General features: G+C 59.2%; 1 protein-coding gene across 2 annotated transcripts; it reads right to left on the bottom strand.

Annotated features, from left to right (window-relative positions):
• Nucleotides 1-1,014: 1,014 nt before the first annotated feature.
• On the bottom strand, nt 1,015-16,996 carry Caskin1 (CASK interacting protein 1). 2 transcript variants are annotated; one of them, XM_076840443.2, is made up of 20 exons: nt 16,903-16,996; nt 11,212-11,263; nt 11,015-11,112; nt 10,708-10,853; nt 10,532-10,627; nt 10,289-10,419; nt 9,142-9,250; nt 8,958-9,066; nt 8,779-8,873; nt 8,506-8,623; nt 7,434-7,535; nt 7,273-7,361; nt 7,104-7,188; nt 6,928-7,019; nt 5,983-6,093; nt 5,796-5,897; nt 4,295-4,433; nt 2,212-4,221; nt 1,239-1,671; nt 1,015-1,114 (listed from the first exon to the last, which is right to left on the bottom strand). In XM_076840443.2, the coding sequence occupies exons 1-20, from the start codon at nt 16,994-16,996 to the stop codon at nt 1,015-1,017; spliced, it is 4,311 nt and encodes a 1,436-aa protein (XP_076696558.2). The 2 variants fall into 2 exon arrangements, with proteins under 2 accessions (XP_076696558.2, XP_076696559.2); XM_076840444.2 differs by lacking the exons at nt 5,796-5,897; nt 5,983-6,093.
• Nucleotides 16,997-19,053: the final 2,057 nt, after the last annotated feature.

Raw genomic sequence — 19,053 nt, 5'->3', positions numbered from 1 at the left:
TGCCCGCAGCCTGTCACACTTCTGCACCCACACTGCTGATGCACAGCTGACATGCCCCATTCACCATGCTGCACACACAGCACACCCACACAGCAGCACCCCCAGGACGTGGCCTCAGCCAAGAGGGAGCCCTCCCCACCGTCTCAGTGGAACGGAGGACACAGACTATCAGCGAGCAAGGCACATCCTTCAAGTTCTTCAGACGCAGAGAAGTCACAATAGAGAAGGGCAGAAGAGACCTGGGCCAAACCCCAACCTCCCTGGACTTAGCCTCCTGGGTGCGCTAGTGGTCAGGGCCGTGGCCACTCCCAGGCGGAGGAAGGGAAGGGCACAGGGTGGCCTGGGTCCCTGACAGCTTTTGTCTTGAACTGGATTCCAGTGTCCTTCCAGTTGGTAAATGGTTTTCTATAGAATCAATAATATTTTTTTCTTTTTTTAAATATATATTTGTTAAAGTTATACCTTTTTGTTTCTCTGGGGAAATCTGCTTCAGCTCATTCCCAATAAATTAATACTCTTGATAGCTTATATGCTGGGGCCCAACCTTGGCCCCCTGCCCCTTGTGCTGCCCCGAGAGGCTGGCAGAGGTCCCCAAAGGGCAGTTCTGTGCTGGGCAAGGGCCTGTGCTGTGCCATAGATTGGGGAGGGGGCCACAGCGGCGGTCCCCTCCCTTTTCCTCTTGAGCAAGGGAGAGGCTGCTCTTCACCCGCACCCATGGGGACCGGCCTGGGCTGGCGCGGACGGCAGGGCCCAGCAGTTATTGCACAGGGAGCAGCAGATAGGGACGGGCATCGCGGGGCGGCCCATCTGCCCAGAGCCCTTGGGGCCCCCTGGCCCAGCGGTCCTCTAGGCAGGCTAGGCCCGGGCCAGGGGAGGGAGTTGTGCTTGTGCGGGGGCTGGCAGCACGGCCCACCCCGCGTCGGGTCCACCCGCGCCCGGAGCTGCCCGTCCTGAGGTAAAGGTCAGTGTGCAGGCCGGAGCCAGGGCGCCACGGGCCCGACATGGGCGGCCGCCTCACTCCAGCATGGCGTCCAGCTGGTCGGCCAGGTCGTCGAACATGCTGCCGATGTCGTCCAAGATGCTGCCGGTGCTCTTCTCTGCCACCGCGGACGGGCTGCGGGCGGCGCGCGTGAGCTGGGCGGAGCGCCCGGAGCCCCGCTCTCTGGCCCCGCCTTCGAGCCTCGCCCCGCCCTCCGGCCCCGCCCCGCCTCCGAGCCCCAGGGGCGCGCCCCACCTACCGCGGGCCCTGCCCGTCTTCCTGCCGTATCTTCTCCTCCACCGCCTGCAGCGCGGCGGCCAGGCACGCGCTCGTCTCCTCCAGTTTCTGCCGCGCGCTGTCCCCGGGCGAGGCGCCGTCGGGGGCAATGGGGGCACCGGCGGCACCGGCGGCACCGGCGGCACCGGCGGCAGCGGCCCGCGGGGGCTTGGTGGGCACGTGCAGTGCGGGCGCACCCGGGGACGGAGGCTTGGCGGGGCTGGCGGTCAGTGACGGTGGCGTGCTGGCCGGCTTTGCGAGGGCGGCTGGCGGCTGGCGCGCCGGCGAGGGCGCGGGCGATGGACTGGCGCTGCCTGACTGTAGCCCCGCCGCGGTCTTGGCGGGTTTAGGCGCCGTGGGCGGCGGCGGCGGCTTGGGGGAGACAGGCGGAGGCGTGCCGTGGGCTCGCTTCACCTCTGCGGGGAGGATCACGCTGGCACCCAGGGCGAGCGCAAGCCCTGCTGCTGCGCCCCAGCTCCCGCATGGTTAAGCCGAGACGCTGCCCCTCGCTCCAGCCCTCCCGTGGCCACCAGGGCACGCTCTGCCACGTGCAAACCTGTTCGCATCACCACTTCAGAACCCCTTTAACGTGTGACCTATTGCAGCCACACTGGCCCTCCAGTTGCTTGAATGCCTAAGGCCTTTACACCTCTATCCTTCTACCTGGGAGTCTCCCCTGCCTCCTGCACCTGAGTAGTCCTCCTCTTGGAAGGGGTCAGGGTCCTCCCTGCACAGATGTACTGCTCATGGGTCTCTGTGCTTCCTTGACTTAGAGCCAAGTCCACCTTTCCCCTCCCTGGGCTGTGACAGTTGCCAGTGGTGGATGAATGAGAGAGGGCTGTGAACACTCCAATCCCACCCAGGCAGGCATCATCAAATCCAAAAAAAGGAAAATCCCTCTGATTTGGGGTCCTACTGCCTCTACTCACCCTGCCTTCCTGGCTCCCAGTACCTACCTGGGCTGCCAGGGCCTGGCAGTGGCACCTTCTTGGAGGCAGGTGTGGGTGAGCCCTGGATCTTGGGCACAGGCTGAGCCAAGACAGGCTTGGGAGAGACGGGTGGCTTTGCCGGCTTCCGGGCATCACTATCGGGCAAGGGAAGTGGGGGCAGGTGCATCAAGTCAGTGGGTGGGGGTTCAGCAGGTGGGGGTGGTGGGGGCAGCTCTGGGGCTCCAGCCTGCTCTGAAGCTGGTCTGCGGCGCATGGTGGCCGAGCCATTCTGGTACACGGACAGTGGTGGGGGTGGCTCAGGCCCAGCTTCCCTTTCCTTGGCCTTGGGCCTGCGCTTGACTGTGTCAGACTCTGTTAGGATGAACTTGACATTCTCCTGCTGACTCTGCTTGGCCCGGATGCGCCTCTTGAGCGTGGCACTGGCCTCCACTCTGGCCAGTGGTGGGCCCTCCACACTCGTTTCACCCTTGGCTGGACCTCGAGGCCGCTGCCGGGCTGCACCATCTTCCACAAAGTGGCCTTGATCTTCTGGCTCCCCTGGCCCTCTGCGGGCTGTGGCCAAAAGTCCAGTGACAGGCCCACTGAGTGTGCGGCGCCTGTTTACCACCTCACCATCAGGTCCAATGGCCTCTTTGTGCTTCACTGAGGCCAGCACTGTGGCCACCCGGCCCGGCTCTGGACTGGCAGGCCGAGCTGTGGGGTGGCCCTCAGGTGGCCTTCTGGCAGCCCGTCCCCCACCCCCAATGGAAGACAGCTCAAGCATGGCCGCAATGCTCTTCACGCTGCCGGCACTGCCTGTGTCCACACTGCCAGCTAGATCGCTGGCCCGCCGGCGCTGTGCCCGGACTCCCAGTCGGCCATCTTCTATCTCAACATCTGGAGCTGGCTCATCAGCCAAGTTGGCACTGGCCATGGCTGAGCTGGAGCGCTTGGGTGGAGGTGGTGGGGGTCCCTTCTTGCGGGGCCGCACAGCAAATGACTGGCTGCGGTTGACGTTCTTGTCAGTGCCAGCAGGTGCTCTCACTGAGTGACTACGGCCTACTCGCCGCTGGACTGTGGCATAGGGTCCAGCAGCAGTGGGCACTAGCAGCTCATCCCTCTCAGGCTCACTGTCAGATGCTGCGTAACGATTCAGGCTGTGGGCACGCTTCTTGGGCCGACCTGGCTCCAAGTCAGCCTCTGGGGGTAGGCACAGCGTGGGCACAGTCGCTGGCATAGGTGGGGGTGCAGGCCCTGGAGCAGCTGGCCCTGCCTCCCCTTCCACAGGCTGGGGTAGCACATAAGCAAAGCCACGGTGGGTGGGTGACTGAGGCAGGGAGCGGGGTGACATGGGTCGCTCCGTTGGAGGCAGCAACTGTGGGGTGGGCTTCACCTTAGCCGTGGCTGGGGCTGGACCATGAGGTCCCCCGAGGGCCTGGGGAGAGCCTGGCTGGGCTTTGGTGGGAGTTTGAGGAGGCGTGAAGTGGCTGGCGCCTGGTGGAAGGACCTGCCTTGGCTTGCCGGGCACTGGAGGCACACTTGCCCTCTTGATGCTGTGGCCATGGCGGCCAGGCCGGGCCTCCTTGGGTGGGGTTCCAGGAGCTAGTCCCTCATCCAGTAGGTACTCCTGGCTTCGTGACATGGGACTGCCAGGTCCAGGGGGCCCGTCGCCCAGCAGCTCCTGAGAGCTGCTCATGTGCCGAGCCCTTCCACCCAAGCTGGGCTCCTGCCGCACGGTAGCTCTTGGGGTGGGCGGCAGGTGGTTGGAGGGCTTCTCAGCAGCAGCGGCACCCACCTCTGTTGGGCCAGTCATGGCTGCCTGCAGCTCACCACTGAGCTCACTGTCTTGAAAAGTGGTCATCTTAGGAGACTGGCAGTCAGCTGGGGCAGGCTCAGGTGGGGGCGGTGACTCAATGGCCATCGTTTCAAGTGACTGGGGTGCCTTCCGGCGCAGAGGTCCTCCCTCATACTTGGCGTATTCTGCTTTCTGCAGCTCTGCCAGCTTCCTCACTGCCAGCATCAACTTCTTCTGGTGTCCTGAGAGGGGAACACGGAGCAGGTCAAGCAGCCCCAGAGGAAGAGAGGGTAGGGGCTGGGGACAGAGCCTTACCGAGCTTGGTGATGCCAATCTCCTGCAGGTCCTCCCAGGTGATGTCAGTGATGAAGTCAATGTTCTCATAGCCGTTGTCCACCAGCACCTTGTAGTACTGGGCCAGGCCAATCATGGACAGCCACACAGCCAGGTTAGCCTACAGAGCAGGGGACACAGAGGGGCAGCCCAAGCCAGCTGCCCACACCTTGCCCAACTACTTGGAATAATTGGAAGAAGGAGCACTGGGCCAGCAGGGCACAGACAGACAGGAGGACAAATGGACAGGCCCAAGATGTCAGTATCGGAGACAGTATAGGTGCAGATGCCCCAGGCCAGCTCCTTAGCACAGCCACCAGGCACTGTTGTGCACACACGAGCTAACATACGCAAATGGACACAGGGGGACCTATCCTCAGGACACTCTCCTTAGGTTTTAGGGGGAAGAAAACACTTCCTTGCCTGGTCAGGTGGCCAGGGGCACAGTGCCCTGAGGAGGCACCCATACACCGTGGACACAGACACACAGTGCTACCAGGATACAAGTACACCCTGCACACAGCACTCCCAGCCACACGCGGGCATCGCACCCCCTCCTGCCTCATGCTCACACTCCTGCCGTCTCCCCACCCACATCAGATGCATGGTCACACACGTGCCACATACACACCACACAGTCATATCACATGTGTGTGCAAATATCCACAAAAGTCTTCACCAAGAACTGCCTGTTTCCTGAGCTTCCAGCTGGATGTCACTCATGCACCAACACAGCACCCTCAGTCACACTGGTGACAGAGTGAGGCGAGGCCCATGGGACCCACACATGTTCCTGAGAGGACCCCTGAGCTGCTGACTGAGTGGATGAGCCAGGAGGTGGGGCAGGGATGAATGCAGACCCACTTGTCACAGACCCAGGGCCCTGCAAGGGTTTGGGTGGCCACTGGCACTTCTCCCACTGATGACTGGAGGCCTGCAGCTCAGTGTATGGCCCAAAGAACCAGCATCAGATTGGGTGGCTGGGCCCACTTTCAGCAAGCCCAGAAACTGTCACTTGATATGGGCACATCCCTGTTAGCAATGGCATAGGCCATGGTCTGTGCAGGTACCATGAGAAGGTTAGTCAGCTGTTGTCACAGGCCAGCACACATGGTGGAGCCTGTGTACGAGCATGCAGTTGTCAGTGTCTTTTGGAGCACATGCGGGGGTGTAGCTGGCATGTCCCGACATGGCCCTCTGGAGCCTGCATGGATGCTCAATGGGCAGAGCTGTGCAGGTGCTGCCTGTGTATGGAGGGACACTCTACTGGTTTCAGGCTCCTCTCACCCTGAGAGGCCCCAGCCTAGGGAGCTGGTCCCAATGCCCTCATGGACAGAGGCTCTCCAGGCAACTCCCTGCTGGTGGGCCATCCTCTGTCCACCTCCTAGAGCCCCAGAGGGCAGGTAAGGGCTGGAGGCAGGGAGGCTGGCTGTCTATCTGTCTGTCAGTCCTGGCTCGGCCACCAGGCTGTGGGGAGCCTTACAGGTTTGTGTTCAGGCAGCCAGTCAGGGATGCTCAGGCCGCTGATCTCTGCTGTGATCTTCTTCCGGTGGCCTGGCTTAGTGACACCAATGGCCGTGAGGTCCTAGGCACAGAAGAGGCCTGTTGGCAGGAGGCAGGGACCTGTCTTTGAAAAGGGGTGAGGTGGTCGGGTGGCTGCAGCTGCTCACCTCAGGAGTCATGCGGCTGATGGTGGGCAGGTCGTAGCCGGCGCTGGTGAAGTTGGGGGCGTAGAGCTGGAGCTGAAATGTGGCTAGCCACTGGCTCACTGCCTCCGCACTCTGGAAGACACAAGGCACCGGCTACAGCCCGCCCACGCCGGGCCTGCTCCCCAGCCACCACAGCACCTCCTTCTTTGCTTGGCTGGCGGGCAATGGAGCGCTGATCTGCCTGCCATCCATGGTCCATCTGCAGCCAGGCCTGGGTGAGCCTGGCACCGGCGCTCCAGCTGCTGTCAGCACTTGACCTGCCATCCTTGACCCTGAGCATCCTCAGCCCTCCAGCCTTCTTCTGTGAGCTCCGCCAGGAGGGTGCATCCAGCTGCTGTTCATGTCACAGCCTCCCTAAACTTCCCCCATTCCTGCACCAGGGACACCCATACCATCTTGGGGAGGCAGGTAGTGTGGCCCCATGTGAGGGGGCTCTAGGGGACAGTGGCCTCGGTTTGGGCTGCTCGGTGCTCCACAGGCAGGGGTGCCTCGCCTCCTCTGCTGTGCAGGACTCAGCCATCAGTTCACACCTCCCAGCACACAGGCATATGCATACACAACCCGCTGCACCCACACACACTCGTGTCTCACACCCATCCTCTTCCATCTGTGCAACCACACACATGCAAATCTGTCTCATGGCTGCACCATTCCACACACACCCATATGTACCTCCACAAGTGTGCACACGCTAGCTCACAGCCTACACAAGTGGACAACACCTATACACTCGTGTGTGCACATGTGACGCACACACAGACTAACAGACAGATAGAAGGACAGTCTGGCCTGTCGAAGCCCCTTGCCCCTGCTGTGGCCAGACCAGACAGGCTACGTGGGGGTTATTTAGACTGTCAGCCCCCACCCTCGTGAGACCAGCCATGGGAGCCAGCTCAGGCCCTGTACCTTGCCCTCTGAGGCAGGCTCCAGCTTCTTGGGCAGCTGCTCCCCGTAGACTTGCCCAGTGTGGGCTGCTGGAGGTTGGGACCGGGTAGTACCTGGTAAAGACAGGGGATAGCAAGGCAGGGGTTGCTCAGGGTCACCTTCCTGGCAAGCCAGTGCAGCTAGATCCTTGTTCTTACCTGTAGAGCCCTCTGGAGGCTTGATGGGGCTATCCCCTGGGCTGGACTCAGAGACAGGCTTCTGGGAAAGCACAGTTGCCAGGAGCTACGACCGAGAAGCCAGCTCATCAGTGCTGCTCCAGGCCAAGCCACCATGGCTGCCCTGGCCCCAGCCACCACCCCGACTGACCTTGACCCCTTCAGAGCCTGCATGCAGGGCATGAGCTCCACTGCCTCGGCTACCAGCCACACTGCTCAAGCTGCCACTGCGGTCACCACCTGCCAGCACAGGGAGCATAAGGTGCCCAGCAGAAGTGCCACCACCCCAGCCCTCCAAAGGACCCAGCACACCTGCAGAAGGCTTCCTTAGCACCCAGATCTCCTCTGGGGGTGCAGAGGGCCCTGACGAGCCACCTCCCTGGGGTGGGCTTGGCTCACTGCCTGCTCGGGAACCTGTAGGACAAGCACAGCTTCCCTGAGCTCCTGGTACACCCAGGTGGGCCCTGACACAGAGTGGGGCAGAGCAGAGGTGGCACACACATGCATGCACATACACACAGCTGAAAGACCCTCAGGAGACCCCAGATATTTCAGACCAAGAGAAAGTGGTCAAGGGAACCCAGAACCAGGTGTCCTGTGGTCCTGCAAGCAAAGGGGCTGAGGACTCTTGGAGGATATGACCTTCTCTGAGCTGGGGCACAGGAAACAAGCTGCTCAGGAGCCTGAGGCCAGGGCTACCATCCAGGAACTAGATGACTATGGGTGACTGGCCATACCTCCTACTGCTCCCCTCTGCCCTCTTGCCCCACCTATCAATCTCCACATCCTCTGCAAAAGGTAAACTGATCCCCTGCCTCCCTGAAACCAGGTCAGGGGGCTTCCCAACCTGGTCCTGCATTCCCTCCCCGACTCACTCTTCTTCAGCCAAGCTGCCCCTGCTGCCCCTGCTCCTCTAGGTGACAAGTTCCTTCCTGCCTTTGTGCCTTCCCATGTGTGGTTCCAGCTGCCTGAACTGCTCTGCTGGTAGATAGCCCCTCCTACCTCTCCCTAACTAAAGCCAGCCTCTCTCTGTGTTCTCTGGTTGGTATGCTTCCCTCTGTGTTGACTTCGCTGTCTCTTGTTCCCTCCCACTCCACAGCAAGCCCCTTAAGAGCAAGAACAGTGTCTGAAACTCCTGTATCCCTAATGGCCAGCTCCAACCAGAACATAGCAGGCATGCAATATTTGTGGAATAAATGAAGGAATGCATATAGGGAGCTGGCAAGGAGACAGCCCACAGGACACGCTGCTGGATCTGAGCAACGGCTAGAATGCTGACCCTGCCTTGTCACCAGCATGCCAGAGCATGTGTGTTGCTTTCTGGCCCCTATGCTTAGGCCCAGAGGCTCCTGCCTATAACCTCCCAGGGTTGGGAGAGACTTGCCTGCTCGCTTGATGATAGCCTCACCCAAAGAGGAAGGGAAGTAGCCCACTCGGTCATTGCCTGTTCTGTTGTCATGAATACAGCCCTTCCACCGGCCATCTGGATGCTGCTCCAGGACCTGGCCAAATATGTGGAGGAACATGCTTGGAGAGACATCCCTTCATGGGGGGCCTGCCCAGCACTCCTACCCCAAATGCTGTGGGAGGGTGTTCTGGGTAAGCCTGCCCCAGTCCCACCCACCCCTGTCACAGCAGCCCCAGGGACCGTCCTCACTGTGATGATGTCCCCGGCCTTCACGTTGAGGCTGGTCAGATCATAATTGTTGCAATAATCCTTGGTCGCCCGGACCTGCAGGGCTGCCGAAGCCTCTGGGGATACAGGAGGTGGACCCCCCAGTCCTGCAAGCTGCCCGCCCAGGCCCCGCCCCAGCCCTTGGCCCCGTCTGGGCCCACCTCGCAGCAGCTGCTTGATCTCCTTGCTGGCCTGGGATGTGGTGAACTGATGCACAATGTCCAGTGCCGTCTGGCTATAGGTGTTCCTCACCTGGGCATTGATCCCGCTCTGTGGAAGGGCAAGGCCCTGTCAGGAGCCCCATGCCCTTGCCTGAACCCCATTTCCCCCACGCCCTAGACTCACATCCAATAGCAGTCGAACAACTTCCGTCTTCCCACAGAGTGCAGCCTCGTGCAGGGCTGTGCCAGACTTGGTCTGGCGGTTAATGTCAATGCCGGCTTGGAGGAGGAGTCTGGTGGCAAGAACCAGCAGGGCCTTTAGCAGGAACCTCCTCCCCAGCACCCTCAGGCCAGGCCTCAGTTCCTGGGTCCCCAACTGCCTGCTCAGGTCAGAGGTCAAGCTAGCCCTGCCCTCTGTCACTGACTACAATCGTATCTGATGTTTACCAAGCACCTGTCAAAGTGTCCATCCCTTGCTGACCCCCAAGGTTATTTTCTTGTCCAATTCTGATGTAGTCCCTGTGAGCTCCACTGTATGGATGAAGAAACTGAGGTTCAGACAAGTTAAGTGCCTCTCTGAGCTCAACCAGCAAATGGCAGGGCCAGGATAGATTCTAGGCTGACAAGATATAGAAGACCCTTCCCCAGCTGGGCACAATGGCCTGTAATCCCAGCTACCTGGGAGGCTGAGGCAGGAGGTTCAAAGCCAACCTCAGTAACTTAGTGAGCCCCTAAACAACTTAGTGAGACCCTGCCTCAAAATTTAAAAGGAGGGGCAGGGGGACAGGAATTGTGGCTCAGTGGTTAAGTGCCCCTGAGTTCAATCTCTGGTATCTATCAATCAATCAATCAATCAATCAATCAATCAATCAATTACAAATAGGGCTGGGGAGGTAGCTCAGTGGCAAAGCACCCTTAGGTTAAATCTCCAATACCAAAAAATGGAAACAAACAAAACCCTTTCCCAGTCCCTCCTGCTTATCCTTTATTCAGCAGCTGAAGGCCATACTCAGAAGCCTGACAATAAAACTATGGCTTCTGGGGGCTGGGGATGTGGTTCAAGCGGTAGCGCGCTCGCCTGGCATGCGTGCGGCCGGGGTTCGATCCTCAGCACCACATACAAACAAAGATGTTGTGTCCGCCGAGAACTAAAAAATAAATATTAAAAAATTCTCTCTCTCTCTAAAAAAAAAAAAAAAAAAAAAAAAAAAAACTATGGCTTCTGGGAGGCTCCTCTTATCCCCAGGCCAGAAGCAGGAACCCTGAGCTCCTGGATGCTGTCAAGCCCCAGGGATCCTGAGGTTTGGTCCTGTCCCTGTTAATAGCCATACCTGATGATGTCAATGTGGCCATTCTTGGCTGCGAGGTGCAGGGGGCTGGTGCCGTTGGGGTCAGTGGTGTCTCCTGGGCGGGGCTCCAGCAAGGCCGCACACATATTGCTGCTCAGGAGCAGCTGGACCACCTTGAAGGAGGGGTCAGGGCAGGTAGGCCCTGGCTTGGGGCTTTCCCAACCCCCATCCCAGGTGAAGAGGACAGGTAGGTGGAATCCCACTCAGGTCCCTGAGGAGACTTACCCCAACACGGCCGAACTCACAGGCCAGGTCCAGGGGCGTCTTCCCAGAGTTGTCTACCATGCATGGGTTGGATTGGTGCTGCAGCAGCATCTCTGACTGCAGGCCCATGGCACAGTCAATCCCAGGCATCACCAGCCCCACTGCCCTGCCCACCCTGCCACCCCACACAGCCTCACCACATCATAATGACCGTGCTGGGCCGCCAGGTGCAGGGGGATGTGGCCCTCATCAGATGGGATGTTCACCGCCGAGCCTGCCTTCAGCACCAGTTTCATGGGCTCCTTCCGGCCTTGCCAGGCTGCATAGTGCAAAGGCCGCATGCCTGGGAGCAGCAGGGCTGTTGGGAGCTGACCCCTGACCCAGAATACAACCCTGATCTTATAACATCCTGCTTTGATGGAGATATCAGCCATCCAGGCTGCAAGGACCCCACCCTGACTTTGACCCCCTGCCCTTAGCCTTGAGGCCCTGGAGCAGGCTTGCCTTTGTTGTCCTTGATGTCCACAGCAGCCTGAGCCTCCAGCAGCAGGGTGATTAGTTCTGTGTTGCCATTCAGGGCTGCATGGTGCAGGGCTGAGAAGCTGAGCAGGCAAAGGACAAGTCTAGGAGAGGACCAGGCACCTGGCCTTGCCCAGAGCCTACCTAACCCATGGTGCCACCACCTGGCTGAGAGAACTCACCCATCTGGATCCTGGAAGTTGACATTGATCTTCTTGGTGGATCCTAGGAGTTCTGGGGGAAGAAGGAGACATGGTTGAGGGGAGGCTCTGCCCGGCCCCTCCAGGTAGCCTAAAAGCAGGGGAGGTGGTGGCCAACTCCCTGGTGGGCTCTACATCAGGATCTTAGTCTATAGACATGCACTTGGTTCCAGGTGCCAACCTTTGGGGCCTTAGTTTCCCATTGCACGGAGATAGGGAGCGGGTGTTCACTGAACTAAGCACTGCGGGCTGTCCTGACCTGGGAGCAGGAAACAAGACCATGCACCCACATGGGCTTACACATGTGCACACACCCCTCTTCCCTCAGGACGCTGGCTGAGCACCTGCCACTGGTGGGAGGGAGAGAGCCAGCCCCATCTGTCTCTCAGAAGGACCCAGATGGGGCCGGGGGTGGCCAGGGAGACTAGAACACCGGAAATGGGGTATCTCTGGGGGAAAAGTTGGTACAGCTCCCCACTGCCATCCCTGGATGGCCCTGGGGAGGAGCTTTACACCTGTAGGGCAGAAAGGGAAGCAGGCAAGCAATCCAGGACACTAAGCAATCCCATGTTGGTCTCCCTGCTCCACAGGGTCATGCTCAGACCCCAGGCTCAAACCTCCTAAAGCCCTGAAGGGACAACAGCTTCCCTTTGGGGCTAAGTCTCCTCCTGGGACCTCTCTCATTCTGGCTTCACCAGCTGCCTACCAGAGGAGGAGAGCCCACCAATGCCTTCCCAGTGGGCTCAAGTCCACCAGGACCTGGGCCAACCTCCTGCCTGTCTGGGCCATGGTTATATAACCCGTTTGTGGGTCAGTCACTCCATGAGGTGGGGCTAGCAAGACAGAAGCCCCTTTGTCCAGGCCCAGGATAGGAGTGGGGGTGGGGACCTGAGGGCAAGGGATCCAAGGGAGTCGAGTCACAGAGACCCTGCTGCAGGGCTCTGCTCTGGCGCAGACTCGGCTGTGGGACACAGGGTGTGGGTCCCCCAGTGACTCTCTTGAAATCCATGAAGTCAAAGGGAACTGAACTCATCTTTACTCAGTCACTTAGTAGCCTGTGGCCCTGGCCTCTGGCTTCCCCCATGAGCAGCGAAAGGCAGCAGGCCATGCCGAGGCGCAAGGGCATTTCCGGACAACAGGCACTATAAATGTTAGCCGTGCGGGAATCCCACCCCCGCCGTCCCATGGGGGTCTCCTGGGCAGAATGAAGGCATTTCTACTCCCCAGCCATCCCCTCTGCTCAGACACTGCTGGCGCCAGTATCCATCTCAGTTGGCAACAGAGCCGCTCTCCCCATCTGTGGCCGAGGCCACAGCCTTGGAGTCTAGCTGGGGTCTTTCTCAGGCAGTTATGTAGTGTCCTCACGTCAATCCCATCCACTTCAGTGCCACTTCAAGACTCACTCTGAGCACACTCAGGATCCTTCACTGCTCAGCTTCTCACCATGTCATGGTCACCAGGGGCACTGCTCCCAGGACCCCTAACTATTCTTGCCTCCCCACCAGTGTCTCTACTCTCTCCCTGTGCCACTTGATCTGTCCTCTGTACCCACTAGTCAAAGCCCAGGAGACCCTCCAGCGCCCATCTCACTGGGTGGAGACTAGAGTCAGACAATGGCGTTGCAGGACATGCTCCCTGCTCTTCTCCGACCTCTCCACCCTCCTTGATGTTCCTTCCACACAGGCTGCGCTGCCATGGGGCCTCAGGACCTTTGCACACATGGAGTCTAAGTGTGGACTACTCTTCCCATGTTGTCCCCATGGTGCTCCCTTCACACCCCCCAGGTACTGAGGCTGCCTGCTCAGCAGGGCACTCCATGGCAACCCTTACCCTCCCACATCTGCTGCATTCTTCTCTTTAGCCCTCGTTGCTGCCCCCTTGACACATCTACTTATTAACATCCAAGCCATCCATCTCTGCCATTGAACCACGTGCTCCCAGAGGACAAGGGCTCTTGTCCACTGTGTTCAAAGCTGCACCCTCAGTGGCTGAAACAGCACCTGCCATTACCAGATGCTTAGTCAGTCACTGAACTGATATCCTTCTTCCATACAGTGTCCATCACCAGGGCCAGCTTCAGGAGCATGTGACTGCACGGTTGCTCAGAAGGGCCCCATGCCTGAAATTTGATTTTTTTTCCCCAGTACTGGGGATTGCACCCAGGGTTGTTCTATCACTGGACTATATCCCTAGCCATTTCTTTTGCTTTCTGTCTTTCCGTCTTTTTTTTTTTCTTTTTCTTTCTTTCTTTCTTTTTTCTTTTTGTGTGTGTATGTGTGTGTGTAGTACCAGGGATCAAACCCAGGAGGCACTTAACCATTGAGTCACATCCCCAGCCCTTTTTTATTTTTTATTAGAGACAAGGTCTTGTTGAGTTGCTTAGGCCTCACTAAATTGCAAGGCAGGCTTTGAACTCATGATCCTCCCGCCTCAGCACCCCCCCCAGTCACTGGGATTACTGGGATTGAATTTAGGGACACTCAACCACTGAGCCACATCCCCAGCCCCATCTTATATTTAGAGACAGGGTCTCACTGAGTTGCTAAGGGCCTTGCCCTGGCTGAGGCTGGCTTTGAACTTGTGATCCTCTTGTCTTGGCCTCTGGAGCTGCTGGGATTACAGGTGTGCACCACAGCACCGGCTCTATTTTTTATTTTAAGATAGGGTCTCCTCCCCAGGTTGCTGGGCTCTAATTTACAATCCTCGTGCGTCAGCCTCCCAGCTACCTGGGATTACAGGCATGAACCACCATGCCCAGATGAAATTTAATTTCTGGATAAGGGCCCTGCATTTTCATTTTGTATAGGGCCCTATAAACTATGTGGCTGGACCTGCCACAATCTCCTGCCATGAGCTGTGAGGAGTGAGGACATCTAACCCAGGGTGATGTTTAGGATGCTCTGCCCCCTACTCTTCTGAACTCCAATGTAGCTAGCTTTTAGCACATCCCAAGACTTCCCAAAGCCAGGCCCTCTCTTCCCTCCTACGTGGGGCCTCCAGGCAGCTGTGGATGAGACTGGAGCCCACAGCCAAGGATTCCTGCTCACCTGGCCACACCTGCAGGTGCTGACAGTTCAGATGGGCTTGGAAGCCAAAGTTCAGAAAGTGACATGGGCACCAATGGGGAGGAGTCTCCATTACAAAAGGGACCACCCCCACCAGAGGAGGGTCACCTTACTAAGGTCATCTGCCTGTAGTCTCATCAGGAAAAAAAGTGGTGACAGGAGATAGAGAGCAGGCTGATGTCTCAGGAGGCCTCATACTGCCTGCAGGGGACACTAGGTACCCAGGAGGGTCCCAGGACTGAAGAGGGCCTAGGACTGGGAAGGCTGTCCCACACAGAGATAGTTTCTCTGAATGAAGCAGAAGTGTGGCTAAAAAGGGCTGGGGAAGTGGGGCAGGGCAATTGGGGGCCAAGGTGAATGTCCTGGGAGGCCCTTTCCCTGAGGTCACAAAGTCCTATGCATTCTATATCAGTAAAAACTCCGCTCCCCAATCTGCCCTATAGCTTGGGACTCCATTTCTCATGACCCTAGCCCTCTAATTGCTCTCCTGAGACTACCCCCACCTTTGGGGTCAGATCTACACTCCAGGCTGGAAGGAAACTCTTAGTGGGCCAAGGTGAGAGGGAGGCCTGTAGAGGCCCAGGGTGTTCAGGGAATTCCTCCAGGACGTCCTGGGGAAGGGAGGTTGGGCTAGAGGCCAGGGAAGGGCTCCTCCATAGCAGCAGAAGGGCAGCTCTGGCCCTGCATTTTCCCTTCCAAGCAGTCTCTTCTTCCTCAAGGACAATTGCTAAGTGTGCGTGCATGTGCGTGTGCAAGGGGAGGCTCCCTTCAAGGCAGGGTGGGGGGCTGACAGAGCCTGGGGTGACAGCAGCTGTTGGGCAGAAGGAAGGAGAGGGATCAAGGACACAAGCATGGTGGGAACACCTCTGGGCTCCTTGAGGGGGGCTTGAGGACGGTGCTGGATGCCCCCTGCCCAGTGGCCTAAACTCCAGCTGTACTTTGCTGAATCAAAATACATCTTACTCCAAAGCAGGCCAGCGTTGCCATGACAACTGTGCTAATTCATGGAGGGATTTCTCTGTCTGATTTATTACACCCGCCCCTGTGAGTCAGAGAGCACAGATACAGGGGACCAGGGCAGGTGTCTCTCCTGCCCCAGAGACCAGACTAGCCTGAGGCAGAGACCCAGTTGGAGGCAAAGCCCCTCTCACCTCCCCAGGATGGCAGAATGGCCTGGACTTCCTGTTGTCAAGGGAAGCCATCACAGTTGGCATTTGCTGAGTGTTTACAAGTGCCTGGGCTTCATTGTCCTCTCACTGTTCTCATGACACTGCTATGAGGTGGGGAACCCAGAATCCCATCCTACAGATGAGGAGACTGAGGCCCAAGGAGCCAGTTATTTGCACCCAAGGACACATGGCCACTAGGTGGAAGCCTATACCTTTCCTCCTTAGAAGCCCTCCTTTTCTCAGCTCTGAGGCCCTGAAATCAACCCAATAAGCAGAGCCTCCCAGCCCTGGGAGATAGAAGCAGGGCCAACCTGGTGCCTACAAGGCATGGGTGCCCTCCGCTTTGACTATACAAAGTGGACAGGAGTTGGCCAGCAGGGCTGTTGGGGCAATGTTCCTGGGGCTCAAGAACCTACCCCTCAAGGCAGTCCCATATCTCAGCATCCCTTTGGAGAAAAAGGAGGGGGGCCTCCCCAGCTTACACAGTCCATGGGGTGGGGAGTGAGGACACCCAGACGTGAGGACAGCCAGTGAGGACGCTTCTCCACACATGCCAACCTGCAGAGCCCTACTGGAGCCGGCACAGGTGCCCTGACACACTGACACGGTCATACGTGCGCAGCCGCACACGCTGCTGGTCCACACGCCCATCCATCCATCTCCCGTGGCCCCCAGGGAGGTTCTGAGCTGAGCCCGGATGAGTGCTGGGATCTGGGCTTCAAGCTCCCAACCCTTCCCTGGGGCCTCCACAAGGCAAGCTAGGGAAGGACAGTGGGGGCCCCCACTCCCTCAAGCTCCCCTTTTGCATCAGGGAAACCAGGGAGGACCAGGGTCTGTTGGTTCAGGCCTGAGCAGTGGGGCTCACAGCGCTTGTCTCCCAGGTGGCACCTGCTTGGAGCACACACCGCCCTGGGCTGGACGACCTTGGGCCTCTGCTGCTATCAATAAACAGCCCCCCAGGCCATGCCTGGGCAGCCACACCCCCAGCGTGGTCCTGTCCCCCCAACCCAAGCCTGTTATTAAACATGGGGTGGGGAGAGAGGTCTGACAGGGATTGTCAGTCCCCAGGTCGCCCCTCATTGCAGGGGCCCCCTCCCTCTCTCCGTGGTGTGTGAGTGTGTGGGGGCAATAGCCTCGCCCTTTAAAGGCCCCAGCTGAGACCTCCAGCCTTCAGCCCGCAGCCTGGGAAGGGAGGGGCCAGAGGCAGAGAGGGAGGGATGCGAAAGCCTGCGGCCGGCTGGGAGGTGGGTGCCGCAGGTGCCCGCTGCGGGGACAGCGGGACAGCGGCGCTTGATGCCGCCCCTCCTCCAGCGCTGGGGGAACGACCGAGGGTCTGGGTGCTGCTGGCCCCGCCCCGCCCCCGGGGACCCGCGGCATCCCCTCCCCGCCTTGCGCCGGGGAGGGGGGCCCCGCCGGCCGCTCGCGCCCCCCGCACTCACTGGCCTTCCCCGGCCGCGGCCTCTGCAGCAGCCTCTGCGCGGTCCCCACGTCCTCCGCCTTCACCGCCTGCACCAGCTCCTGCTCCTTCCCCATGGCGCGGCCGGGCCGCAGAGACGCAGCGCGCTCGGTGCGCTTGGCGGCTCAGAGGCGGCGGCGGCCCCACGGCTGCGACCGCATCCTCTCCGCGCCGCCCCGCCTGCGCCGCCCGCCGCCCTGCGCCCTCCCGGGCTCGGGCTCGGGCTCGGGCTCGGGCGCCCAGGGGCGGGCAGCGCGTCACGGGCGGGGGGCGGCCCGGGGGCGGCGGCCGGCGGCGGGCGCGGGCGCGGGCGCGGACGCGGGGCGGGGGCGCGGCACCTGCGCCGCCTCCCGGACGCCTGGGTCCGCTTCTGCGGCCGCTGACCTCCGTCAGCCAGAGCCGGCCGCGCGCCCGGCTCCGAGGCTCCGCCCCCGCACCGGGCCCTTCCCCCAGACGCCCCCTCCCCACGTGCGGGCCCGCGGGTCGGTCCTTCTGCGGACGGCGGGGTCCGGGGACAACCGTCAGGGGCTGGGGTGGGCCGCGCCGGGGGTGGGCCGTGGAGCCCCGACGCGACGGCGGCGCGAGGCTGAGCCTGGGAGAGGCTTCCAGAGGCTGCAGGACCCAAGGGGGAGGGATTCGGAGGCAGTGAGCGGGCGGGGACCCGGGCACCGTGGCACCGGAGCCGGCCCGCCAGAGGCTGTCAGACGTCTCTGGCCCGCGGTTCCCGTGGGAGGTGTCGAGGGATTGTGAAGAGGAATCTCCCAATAATGAATTCGGTGTCAGGGAACCCGCATCCCCTCCCCCCAACTACACCTTCTTCCCGAGCAGCCTCTGGCTCCTCTCCACAAACAATGCCGGGGACAGCCGTCCCCTTAGGACAGCAAAGGGAGCCCGACTCTCCCATCCCCAGCACGGCTGGGGTCACAGCCCTGCCCAGCACCAATAAGAGCCCTGGCCCCAGCCTGCTTTCTCTGCAGCTGCAGCAGGACAGACCCAGGACGGACAGTTGCATCTGACAGGTGCTGGAATCTCCAGCTCCAAGGTCTCACCCTTCTCACCTCCTGCCTGAAGGCCAGCCCAGCCCTGGGCCAGGCCTTCTCCTTGACATGCCTGCAGCATTGAAGACACAGGCCAGTTGGGGTCTGAGTCCTGACTCAGAGAGGGGCAGATCAGCACCCCAAACCAGGCTGTTGGGAGAATTTGGCGGGAGTTGCACATATGAAACATGGCCTGATGCCTGACTCCCTGTGGTCCTGGACCAGTTGACAGGGCCAAGAGGGTGGCCTGAGGGCTGGGATGTAGCTCAGTGGCAAAGCGTCTGCCTTGCATTTGCAAAGCCCTGGGTTCCACCCCAGTTCCAAAAAAGACAAAAAAAAAAATAAAATAAAAAAAATAAATAAATAAATAAATAAATAATAATAAGATTTAAAAAAAAAGAGGGTGGCCTGAGGGTGGGGAAGGGAAGTTTCAGGCCCAGGGAACCCCATAATCATGTCATTCCCTTATGAGGTCTCCCATGAGACTTAATGAGCAGGCCTGTGTCTGGCATGTGGGGCTCCCATAGGGGCCCCTAATTGCAAAGGCCTTTCTTCCTTCCTGCCACTTTTGATAATGACCAATTCCTTGGTACCTGCCAGGTCAGGTGCTGTGCTTGTCACTTTATAGATGGGGTTAGATTTATTATCCCCATATTACAGATGAAGAAACTGAGGTTCAGAGAAGCTATGTGCCCCATCTGAGGTCCCAAAGTCTTAAGGTCCTGAGCCTGGGCTTCAAACCCATATTGGTTCCTGGATGTGTCCCAGTTCTTCCTCTTACTACCTCTGTGATCCTGAGCTGGTCATGTTGTCTTTCTGAGTCTCTTATTTGCTCTCTAGGTTACTTGAGGATTAACTGTGATGCTATCCACACAGCTGTTCACAGATAACTCAGTAAGTGCTCAGCAAATGGTTGCTATGCTTCGTGTGAAGTTCTTAAGCATCCCTTCCTGGCCGCATGGGGAACAACTGTAAGTGATTCATCTTTGTATGTTCAGTACCTAGCATATAGAAAGCACTACCAAAAAAAAAAAAAAAATAATACAACATACAGATTAGAAGACAGCTATCATCATTACTTTTACTGTTGTGTTTTG

Source organism: Callospermophilus lateralis, chromosome 19, assembly GCF_048772815.1.
Source record: "Callospermophilus lateralis isolate mCalLat2 chromosome 19, mCalLat2.hap1, whole genome shotgun sequence".
NCBI classification, from domain to species: Eukaryota; Metazoa; Chordata; class Mammalia; order Rodentia; family Sciuridae; genus Callospermophilus; species Callospermophilus lateralis.
Note: the sequence above shows the minus strand (reverse complement) of the source record. Positions and strands in the feature narration are given on the sequence as shown.

Coding starts and splice junctions, on each gene's coding strand:
- Caskin1 (XM_076840443.2), bottom strand. CDS start 16,996: ATGGGGAAGGAGCAGGAGCTGGTGCAGGCGGTGAAGGCGGAGGACGTG. Junction 7,020..7,103: donor GCCTCCAGAGGGCTCTACAG/GTAAGAACAAGG, acceptor TGTCTTTACCAG/GTACTACCCGGTCCCAACCT. Junction 1,115..1,238: donor GAAGACGGGCAGGGCCCGCG/GTAGGTGGGGCG, acceptor CGCCGCCCGCAG/CCCGTCCGCGGTGGCAGAGA.